Source organism: Anopheles arabiensis, chromosome 2, assembly GCF_016920715.1.
Source record: "Anopheles arabiensis isolate DONGOLA chromosome 2, AaraD3, whole genome shotgun sequence".
NCBI classification, from domain to species: domain Eukaryota; kingdom Metazoa; phylum Arthropoda; class Insecta; order Diptera; family Culicidae; genus Anopheles; species Anopheles arabiensis.
The window spans coordinates 65,705,023-65,717,064 of NC_053517.1; the positions used below are offsets into that span (position 1 = coordinate 65,705,023).

Here is a 12,042-nt window from a genome sequence, read left to right on the forward strand (position 1 = left end):
ATGAATTTCAAGTCTGTTCGAATTTTCAATCAAAATATATTAAGGGATAAAAGTGAAAAAAAACAGACATGCGGATGTAGTACAACGTGTATTTTTTTTTGTCGTAGACGTTACAGACACAGTATTGATAAATCCCTGGTGATTAAATAATAATTCAATATGTTACACGGCCGTACAAAGCAAAAAAAACAATAACTTAGCATTTGTCCCAAATCAATTGAAATCCAAATACAATTGTTGTGTTAATGAAATTATCCAACCATTCGAGAAATGTTAAACATGCTCAATAAGAAATATATTATTTACGATTTAGTTTCTAAACTTAATATACTTTTGATAGATAATTTTGACTTTATGTAAGCTAAGCATTTTAATTCAGTATTGTGACAATTTCGTTGAAATGGGTTGGTAAGTGAAATTGCAAAGTTTTAGTTGCAGTTTCCTAACGTTCATTTTTTAAAGTTTGAAAACCCCGTAAATAACTGCTCGAATAGACGAAACTGACAGTACCCGATTATTCGTGGCCTCCGGATAACGCGCATGCGTGTTGTTATGTCAGTCTGCAAATTTGACGCATTTTTCAATATGGCGATGTTGAAACAAAAGTGAACTTTGTCGGGAAAGAAGCGCGGCATAAATTTTCCTTTACTTTCTACGAAAAGTGCTTCAAATATTGTGTTATTGCTTCGTTGCAGGTGCGAAAGTGAAATTTTGCATAAGAAACTGTAACAAAACTGTTTGTTAAGCCGTATATATATCGTCTGCTTCGAGTGTTCTTACTGCGTTTGTTTGTAAACGCGTCTGTTTTTGATGTACATTCGCTACAAAAACGCAAAATTCAACATGTACAACAATTCTAACGGCAGCGTCGAGAATTCAGACTCGACCGCCAACGCTAATAAAGAAGATAGCGCTCACGTCGAAAGTAAAAGAGAGGTGATAAAGGTGGATAAATTGCATGATGCTGAAGGCAAGGAAGATTTCAGTGAAGAAGTGGAGCATGAAGAGGAAGAAGAAACGTTAGACCAATCTCAAGGTGACGCGGTGGAGACTGAGGAAATCATTACAGAAACGTTGGAAAAGGGCGCCGAAGATGCAGAGCATTTGGAAGAAGTTGAAGGTGACCAAGTGGAAGAAGATAATGTAGAACCACTGGAAGAAGTTGACGATGCAACCGGTGCTAAACCGTCAAAAGTTAAACAGACGCATCAAGAACTGTCCGATGCGGAGGATGATAAGAAGATCACTATCGAGATTTTGAAAAGCGAGCCTAAGGAAAAGTTGGACACCACAGCAAACGTTTCGCGTGAAGAAAAATCCACCATCGCCCTGGATATGTGCCGGGTGTGTATGGGGACCGAAGAGCTGTCAGATATTTTCCAATTCGATGGGCCTGTCCGTGTGAGCGATATCATAATGAAGGTTTGCACTAACATTCGTATCACGGCACGGGATCATCTGCCGCACAAAATATGTGAACAATGTCTGGGACAGGTGCGTATCGTGAACGAATTCAAGAACCGATGTGAAGCGTCAGATAAAGAACTGAGGAAGAATTTGAAGAGAAGTACCAACAAAAGTCGCCGACAAAGCGAAGTAATTGTGGTTAATTGCCCGATGTCCGACTCGGATAAAGACGACGAAGAACCAGTCGATGATGACGAATATAAGGTGTCACAATCGGAGGTAGAATCGGAACCGGCCACATCGGATGACAGCTTTTCGCCACCCAACAAACGTAAACGCACTCCGAAACGAAGGGTCGGCCGTCCTCCCGGCAGAGGTAGACCGGGACGCAAGCCCAAGAACATGGTCGTTAGTACGCCAAAGTTTGCAGTGAAACGTGGTCCGGGTAGGCCTCCTAAGTATCCAAAAACATCTAGCCTGACAAACATTGTGTACATAGAAGCACCGGAAGACAGCTCCAGTTCAGGCGAGGAAGCAGAAGTGACACCTAAACGACGAAAGCGGGGAGATAATCCGTGCCCCAAATGTGACGAGGTACTTCCCAGTCAGCTTGCTCTTAAACAGCACTTGAAAACACATCCCGGCGATCGGTTCGATTGCGACCGCTGTGCTCTTTTCTTCAGAACGGAAAAGGCGCTATCAAATCACATCGAGCGCCACAAAAAAGCGGATAAAATTCGGGAGGAAAAGCGAAAGGAGCGTGAACAACGCATCGAGCAGCGGTCTAGATACACGCCAAAATCTTCGGATGCTGAGAAATCCAAATTGATCAGCCCACAAGGTTCGGCAACTGCGGAAAAGAAGAAAAAATCCGAGCCGTCGGCTGCCAGTAGCGGCAGAGATCTGTTCAAGTGCGTAGCACCTTTGACGTCCACCTATTGGAGTGATAGTTTCTCCGATTAATTACCCGTTTCGTTGTGCGAATAAATCATCGATTTTGCCAGCGATTGGCCAGCGAATGAGGTAAGATTATTTTGTTTTAATTATGTGTGATAGGACAAAAAGATAAACACATACATTATTGGTTTGATAGAATATTTCTTCATGTTTTTGTACATATGGTGCAATTTATAATTTCCTTTTGTCGTGGCCAATAAGATCAGTTTAAAAGATTGGTCACATTTGGTTGATTTATCATATGCATTTCATCGTATTGGTCATGCTTGAATGAGTAAGTTGTTACAAAAATGTTTTGTTTGAATAAACCATACAATCGTCGGTTGAATATTGTTAAGGTGCATAAATAATTCAGTTTTATTTCAAATTGCCTTTACTAACATATTAAAACATGTTTAAGTTAGATAAATTTGTATTGCAGATGGATCAGATTAATTACATCATTTGTTGTTTAAGAAATTCGGTATAGCACCATGATGTCATGATACTTGGACTCAGTGAGGAAAGGTGAGCTAGAAAAATGGTTCAAAATTATAGGAGACGAGTCGTTAAACTATTAATGCATTTTCATGTACTTTGAGTCCCAGTTCTGAGAAATTTTACTTAAAATGTATCACATGTTTCATGAACAGTCGAGCTAATACATTCATTTGCCAACACTGTTAAAAATTAAAATCAAACGAAAAAATCAGCTTTTTAAAAGATTTGTAGACTCTCAATATGATATCAGTTCATTTTTTCAATGGAACTTGAACCAACAACACTAAATTCATTAAAATAGTTCAACAATAACTAAATTAATTAAAACACTAAAAAAAAGTCATTTGATTGGTGCGCAAATGGTTGAAACAAATTCCTGAATTATTTGATGCACCTTAACAGATTTGGCCACTTTCTGTGTATGGTATTATTCAAACAAAACATTTTTGTAACAACTTACTCATTCAAGCATGACCAGCTACGATGAAATGCAGCATGACCCATCAACCAAATGTGACCAATCTCTTTTCCTGATCTTATTGGCCATCACAAAATGTACTGATTACTAAGTAATATTTGATTTCTTGGACATTAAACCGCTTCTTTCATTAGATTAACCGTCAAGGATGGCTGCTTACATGGCAGTTTGTCACACAATTAGTGTCAGAAAAATGGCCAAACTCTGATCAAATGAAGGAACGAGGCCTCCCACACATTTTGTAACTTTCGAAAATGAGTAGGATAGGTTATGCATAAGTTAAAGATACGATTTTCGCCATCATGCTCCAATCATTTAACTCCCCCGGCTTTAGTGCCTCTCTGACCGCTTAAAGTGCAATTGAAACAACAGAAATGCATTATTTTAGGAGAAAGTCACCAGCAAATTGGTAATAATAAATTTAATTCTCTTCTACGTAGTGTTTGTCCAGCGTAACTAATTAAAAAGCTAGATGGACGAATACTTTTTGCGCGCCCATCAAACGACTTTTTTTTAATTTTTTATGTATTTTGGTTGCTATTGCACTATTTAAATGCTTATGTTTTAGCAGTACGTGTGTATTGATGGTCCCTTTATCAAACCTCATCATTATTTTTATCGCCCCATACGTATTGCGGCCATAATTCGCCTTTTTCCGGTAAACTATTCAACTAGACGAATACTTTTTATACGGATTGTATGTAATTTACCTTCGAAAATTATCAGTTATTTATTTGGCTCTACAATTGTTCTGCTATCTATACCTGCTACGTGTGTGAAGCTGCCAATCTCAAGCGTTCGTCTATCTGAACGTTATCCTGGCCTTAATCGCGAATGCTTCCACACCATCTGGTCATTTCAACTTGGGCCTACCTCACGATATGGCCTTTTGCCCAAAAGGACATTACGAGCATTATCGTACGGTTCTGCGAGTATAATATGACCAGATCACCGGAGTCTGACGAGCTAAATACGTTGCACGACAGTATTAACATTATTATATTTATTATAGAGTATCGAGCCTCCATGGCCTACATACACAATTAAAACTAATGTCTTATAAACTATGTGTTCCTAAAATTAGACGTAATGCAATCTCAAATGACGCTAGTACATTTCGGTACACTAAAGGACAGGTCTACAAAATTTGAAAATAAATTAAAATTCTTGGACATTAATAACAACGGATCCCTAGCACAGAAAAGACGATAACGAAAGTCAGTTATTAAAATTGTCGAGTTCTTAAAGGTCTAGTAGGGACATACAAATTTACATGACTTAGCAATAGAGGTGCATCGATTTTCCAGTTAATAGTTTGAACATAAAAATTCCTTGGGCAACCATTCTTCTCTTTTCCAAAGTTTCAAGCCCTAACAACTGACACCTCGTATGATAAGCTGGTAGCACGTCGTTATGTCTCCACGGAAGCCGCTTAATAGCTGCAATTTTCGCTGGATCCTCTCAAACCTCTCAATTTGTGACTTGCTCCGGAAACCAAGCAACTGAAGCGTACTCAATCAAAGGACGAACAAGGAAACAGTAAAGTGATTTTAAACAGAGAGGGTCATGAAACATTTTGCTACTTCAATTATGTGTCCAAGAGTCCTGTTAGCCCTAGCAATTACGTCGTCAAATTGTTTGTCTAAAACAAGTTTCGTGTCTAATATAATGCCTAAGTCCCTAACAGTTTCAGATCGAGGCAATAAAGTGTCAGACAGAATATAATTAAAACATAATGGAGTTCTCGCACGAGTAAACGAAATGACCGAGCACTTACTAACATTGAGTGACAAACAGTTTAAGGAACACCAAAGGTTAAAAACAGAAAGAAAGCCTTGTAATCGGAGACAGTCAATAGTACTACGCACAGGAAAGTACATTTTAAGGTCATCTGCGTACAGTAGCACCGGGCAGTCAGGTATAGCGTAAACAATGTCATTAATAAAGAGATTAAATAATAGAGGCCCTAAAATGCTGCCTTGAGGAACACCAGGACTGCTAAATTCACTAGAGATGCAATCTCCAATCTTAATACGTACTGAACGACGCGACAGATACGAATTCAGCCACCTAACTATGCTGATATGAAAACCAAGTTTTAAAAGTTTGCTAGTCAAGGTATGGATATTGACGCTATCGAAAGCAGAGTGAAAATCAGTGTAAACAGTATCTACTTGGAACCCTTTGTCTAGCTGCTTGTAAGTAAAATGCAAGAACTGCACTAGGTTTGTGACGGTGGAGCGTCCAGGTAGGAAGCCATGTTGCAAAGGTGTAAATATGTTAATAGCACCATGCATTATATGTTTATGGACTAATAATTCGAACAGCTTACTGGGAGCACATAGCATCGAAATAGCTCGATAATTTGAGATGGAAGTTCTGTCGCCTTTTTGTAAACGGGAAATATCCATGACTTTTTCCATAGGTCAGGGAAGAAACCAGTGCGAAGTGAATTATTAAAAATGGATGCTAGTGGTGAAGCCAATTCATCGATGCATGATACGATAACTATTCCCGGAATGTTATCGGGTCCAGAGGCTAAGGAGGGTTTCAGCTTTGAAGCCATTGAACGAACATCATCGATAGTAAAAGAAGGCAAAGAAATGTCAACGGAGTCTTGTGCCACGAAACGTAACGCTTCCTCTACCTTCTGGTTTTGTTCGGGAAAGCTCGTGCAGCTACGCGCAAACAGCTCAGCAAAACCATTACATATTTCTCGCGTGTCAGTAAACAATCGACCATCAAGTGTCATGCATGATGGGAGGGAAGTACGTTTCATCTTACGGTCCATAAAGTTCCAAAATGATTTTGGACATGCCCGAATGGATATCTGGACACGGCGAATGTAATTAGCATACAGTTTTCGGTTATGAAACTTGAAGATTCTTGCAGCCTCCAGGAAATTGCTTCTATCGGCTTCATTGCGTGTACGACTGAATATACGATACGCAGAACGACGCATTCTTTCTAACCTTTTAAGGTATCTAGTGCACCATGGTTGAGAATTTGTAAATATTCGTTTAGGTACGAATTGCTCAATAATGTCTGACACTGCTGACGTAAGGTATTCAGAAGCAGCTTCTACATCCATGTTTCGAAGTCCAGTCCAATCAGTGTCCCTCAACGCTTGCTTTATGCTAACAAAATCAGCTCTGGCAAAATTATAAGCAGATACAGCACCAGGCAAGACTACGCCGGAATTATCGTCTGAACTAGTGTGGGAAAACTGCAGCTTGATTTCCAATGGTGGATGGTGGTTATCAACCGGAACAATCGCGACAAGGGAGACATAGACTGACTGCACAGGCACGCTATCTTCAAGATCATTTGAAACAAACACAAGATCCAATTGCCTTCCTAGGTCATTTACTATGCCACTGATTTGTTTTAAGCAATGATAATTTATCAAATCCAAAAAGCGATTTTGACCAGGCATGGATGACGCGGGTTCATAGTGCCTATCGATAGCACGCCAGGAGATCATTGGTTGGTTGAAGTCACCCAACAGACACATCGTATCGTTGTCGTTCATAGAAACACTCACACTATCAAGAGCCTCGTCGAGAGCAGTCATAGTTGCAGTATTTGTACTAAGGTCAGGAGGGATGTAACTTACACCGACAAATATTTTACTTGAAGGCAACAGGATTTTAACCCAGCAGTGTTCGATACTCGTTATATTGGTGTGCACAGGAAGGCATTTGAGACGTTTGGAAACAGCAATCAGGACACCACCACCTATCTGTCTGGCACTGTTATTAGCATTTCTATCGCTTCTATAGATAGCGTATTTGTCACAGATTACTTGCTGCGAAAGTATGGTATCATCAAGCCATGTTTCTGTGAGAACAATAATATCATGATCAAGCTCACTAGAAGCAATGTACACATCCTCAAGTTTAGTGCGTAGTCCATGAACGTTTTGGTAATAAATGCTAAGGTCATTATTCGTTATTGTTCGTCCTTGATTATTACGGCAGGCGACCCCTGTAGGATTAACATGATAGTCATGCGATTGTGTGAGTGTAGTGTCCGTTCTATGGCGATGGTTTGTTTTGGTCTCGCGATCATCAAGCTGCGTGCGCCCTTCGTCAAGCACTGCCTCAGCAGAAAGAATATCGTTTGTTGCTGGAAGAACATTCGTCAGGTAAGTGCAATTAACATTCACTAAAGTTGTTTCAGCGCCAGTGTTCCTCGATTCATGAGTCATGTCAGGATTATTTGTGTGACTGTGAGTGTGTGCAATGCGCGTGAAATGAATACCGGAAAATATTAGTGGGTCTACGGTGTTGGTGAAGTGCGTGGAGTGTGTGCCGATAAAATTGTGTGGTCCAGCAGTGGCGGTGACCGAATATTTAGCACCGTAGGCAAAGTTGTAGGGGTGGAAGACCCATTGGCGGTTGTAGACAAATTTGCACCTTGTTGATTTCGGTAGTCAATGAATTCACGTATGACAGGCCAAGGGGCCATGTCGGGGGAAAGAGCCTTGTCACGTAGTGATAAAGGCACTAACACTTTAAATGACAGGAATGAGAGTGTCGCTGTATTTGTACCCTGGCGAATAAGGCAGTATGCAGTAGCATCATCAATCGATAAAGCTTGTTTGACCATTTGTACAATTTGGTCACTGGTTGTATCGGAGAGCCGAAATATACAGCGCGCATTTTTGCACCGTTGAATGAGCGGGAACTATTTTGATGGGAAAAGATGCTATATCCTTTTTTGTGCCAGTTATTACAGGTGGTGCATGAGTTTTGCGTTGAATATCGACAATTCGCTCCGTATTGTTGTTTTGGCTATTTCTTTGATTGCTCGTAGCACCGAATGTAAACAATGCGTGATTGTCCTTAGTGACATCAGAAAACAAACGTTTGGATGGATTTATGCGACGAATTTTTTGGGAGGGTGACTGCTACGTGGAGTTTTTAGATCAAGTTGGCTCAACCGTGCAAACCCAGATTTGATTTCACTAGTCAAAGGCTCCATAACGGTCTTGATGCTTTCGGCTACTGTTGTAATTGCCGCCTGGAAGCCAGATTGCATGGCTGCATCTTTTACGAACTTGGTGCGCGGATTCATAAATACGTTGTTGCAGCCAACACAGCACCAGTGTATTTGTTTATATTCCGAAATGCGCTGGAACAGATCAGCAGGAACCGAAGTGCAGCGCTGATGAAATGGAGAGTCGCACAGGCAGCAGCTGATAGATGCCTCAATTTCCATGGTGCAGGCGTTGCAAATACGGGCCATTCTGCGGGAACGATGCAGGTTGTCGTTGCAGCAACAAGAGCGATGGCGGTCAGGACGCGCGAACTCAATGCGATCCGAAAATCTGAAATTTACGGGAGTATTTGGGTCAGCGAACTTCCGCACTATTGAACGATAATGGAACCGTGTTCCAAAATACTGTGATTATACAAAAGGACATTAGATGATAATCGTACGGTTTTCAAGAAATTACACTGAGCTGAGAATGCGAGCTAAATACGTTGCACGACAGTATTAACATCGTATAGCTTATCGTTGAACCGGTTCCTTGATTATCCTTCCTCACATACGAGGACCAAAATTTAGAAGCATCTTCCTCTCTAAATTGACTCAGAGGGATACGTCAGATTTAGACTGTTTCCATGTCTCTGAGGTATATGTTATATTGTAGTTCTGGTACTATAACTATTTTCAGCTTCATAGTATTCACTACTGATTCTTTGGGGAGGAGTGCTTCCTCAGGCTGCCGCAACAAGGATGGATAACTGGTTAGTAATCAGCAAGAGGTCCTATCGCGGTGGGCTCTGTACTTTAATGAACTACTAAACGACCATTTCAACGAACAACTAGAGGCTCCACTAGCAGATAGGGCCACATAGCATAGAGGAAACACAAAAGACAATCCGTCGGCTGAAAAATAACAAGGCACCCGAAACCGACGGAATTGCAGCTAAACTGGTCAAGAATGGAGGTGCACGATTAAAAAACGATATTCATCAAATTGTTACTGAGGTGTAGGATAGCTAATCGGTACCTTGTGATTGGAATCTCGTCGTCATATACCCCATATACTAGTAGGGAGACAGGTTGAACTGCAACAACTACAGGGGTATTACGGTGTTGAATACCGCCTATTAAATATTCTCCCTGATCCTTCAGGATCATCTAGTCCTGCACGATGAAGAGATAATGGGAAACTATCAAAGAGGATTCCGAAACGGAAAATCAACCTTGCGGCAGATCTTGGAGAAGATGGCTGAATACAAAAACGACACTCAAAGTCTTCATTGTCTTCAAAGTCGCATATGATAGCATAGCCAGGGTAAAACTGTATGACGCTATGAGCTTTTTTGGAATCCCGGCCAAACTGATAAGGCTAGTTAGATTGACTATGACCAACGTCACTTGCCAGGTGAAGGTGGATGAAAAACTCTCAGGACCTTTTGCTACCACCAAGGGTCTGGGCCAGGGGGACGGGCTTGTTTGTCTCCTATTCAATTTGGAGTTAGAGAGGGCCATCCGCGACTCGCGGGTGGAGACTACGCGAACCATCTTTTATAAGTCAACCCAGATTCTGGCATACGATGGTCTGGCAGGCAACAGAAAACCTTGGATTGCTTATAAACAAGGCAAATTCAAACCAATGGTGGCAAAATCAACGACCGTACCAACAACAAATTCAAACTTACATAGGCGTGACGTACAGATAGGTGATCGCACTTTTGAAGTCGTCCTACAATTCACCTATCTTGGGCCAAAGGTCAGCAACGACAATTGCATGGAAGCTAAGTTACGCAAGAATGTTGGCTGCCAATCAGTTTTTCTACAGCTTGAGAAATCAGTTCACCTCAAAGAACCATTCGCGACGGACGAAGCTGGCACTATATAGCACTTATACAGTACCGCTAATCACATACACCTTTGAGACATGGACACTGGTTAAATCTCACGAAACTTTCTTAGCTGCGTTGGAGAGGAAGATGCTCAAAAGGATTCTTGGTCCCATTTGTGTGAATGGGCAATGAAGGAGTCGATAAAACGACGATGCCTAAACTATCGTGCAGAGTATTGACAGACGAAGGCGCGAGACCGTGAGCGGTTTCGGACATTTCTAAATCAGGACAAGACCGCAAAGCGGTTGTAGCGCAAAATAAGTAAGTAGGTAAGTAGCTTTCTCAGGCGAACGGCTAATGGTCCAAAATATCTGGTATTATTTGTAGATGGAAACAATTATTACTAAAGAATTACTTAATTTTAGTTGGAACATTAATCATAGCAATGAAAATATTAAAAGGTGGTAAATAATATAATTTCTTGTATGATGTATGTGAAAAGAATAATCCAGAGTGAATAAAAAAATATTGACAATTTTATAGTTACACAAATATCTGAAGATTATCTTATATAAAAAGCAACAATTGCATGCCTTAAGCATATTCCAATTTTGAGAGTTTTCAAAATAAAAATCCATGGTTTAATACTGTTTATTAACTTTTGAATTTTACAGCTTGCTCCATTGAATCAAACACGATATCAGCGTGAAACGTGTATAGACATAAGTATTTAGGTAATTTGATACGTACTCGAAAAGCTGGGCACGGGCACTTATCATTAAATTTTTATGTGAATGAAACGATTCCCATCAACACTGCAGGTAGTTGATATTGTTGAATTGGTAGCACTTTATGCTTTACTGCAATAGATTTAACGATGATGGCGGTTTATCAATCCGTCTAATGAGGGTTTGCTAAACACATCTCTTCACAAGGGTCGGTATTTTATGTGCAGCTAATGTATTAAAGTGCGAGCAGAGATAGCGTGAAGTAAATTTTATCGGAATGCATGTTTATTGTTTTCATTTGTCTATCATTTGATAAATAAAACGCCTCATATCTACTTTATTTCATAGCGATCAAAATACAAGAAAAATCAATTTTTTATTTTCACTTTTACAAAGTCGCTTTAAACATTTTATATTTGATTATTGATATATTTCATCGTAGACATTTTTCTTTACATCACAGTAACTTTTTCTTATTCTTTGGCACAACAACCGCTGCCATACAGGCCTGCCTGTACCCACTAGTGAAGTAAGCTTGGCTTTCAGTGACTTATTGTTACCATAGCAGGATAGTCAAGTCCTACGTATGGGGGCACGGTCTATTCGGGATTTGAACCCATGACGGGCATGTTGTTACGTCGTACGAGTTGACGACTATACCACCAGACCGGCCCAACATCATAGTATAGTCTTTCACATAACATGGTGGACTTTCAGGGGGAGTGTTCATAGGTTCCGAATCGGAACTTCCGATACTTTTGACATCCATTGAGAGCATACATGTTTCGTCTTAATTCAAAGCTTTTGATCAAAAATATGTTTTAATATTATTCTAGACATACCTGTTGAAAATGTAATATTAATGGTGGGGACAAAAATGCACAATATGTATAATAATAAGCTTTTCTTTTTTTAAAACATATATTTTTTATATAGACTGAGCCGGTTGGCATCATTCGCCTCTTAAGGACCACAAGTGTTCCGTGGACCGCAGATTGGAGACCACTGCCCTAGAACGTTACAATTGATACAAATAAAGTATCAATTCTCGTCTAGAAAGTTGCAAAAACTATTTGAACAGTAATTTGGAATATTTTGTATGAGATTCAAAGTACGCATATAAAATCGATTGTAATTCGATTTCTTCGTATGAGAAAATTTTTGGAGAGTA

The 12,042-nt window shown here is 40.1% G+C and overlaps 2 protein-coding genes across 3 annotated transcripts in view; both read left to right on the plus strand.

The window, feature by feature from the left end:
• LOC120893353 (G-protein coupled receptor dmsr-1) overlaps nucleotides 1–12,042 on the plus strand; it is a 63,834-nt gene that overhangs the window by 36,710 nt on the left and 15,082 nt on the right. The window lies entirely within an intron of this gene.
• On the plus strand, nucleotides 568–2,484 carry LOC120893351. The gene has a single exon (XM_040295165.1). It carries the CDS (start codon nucleotides 811–813, stop codon nucleotides 2,368–2,370), a length of 1,560 nt encoding a protein of 519 aa, XP_040151099.1. The 5' UTR covers nucleotides 568–810; the 3' UTR covers nucleotides 2,371–2,484.

What these genes read in the sequence shown, in the direction of transcription:
- LOC120893351 (XM_040295165.1), top strand. Translation starts at nt 811, where the DNA reads ATGTACATTCGCTACAAAAACGCAAAATTCAACATGTACAACAATTCT.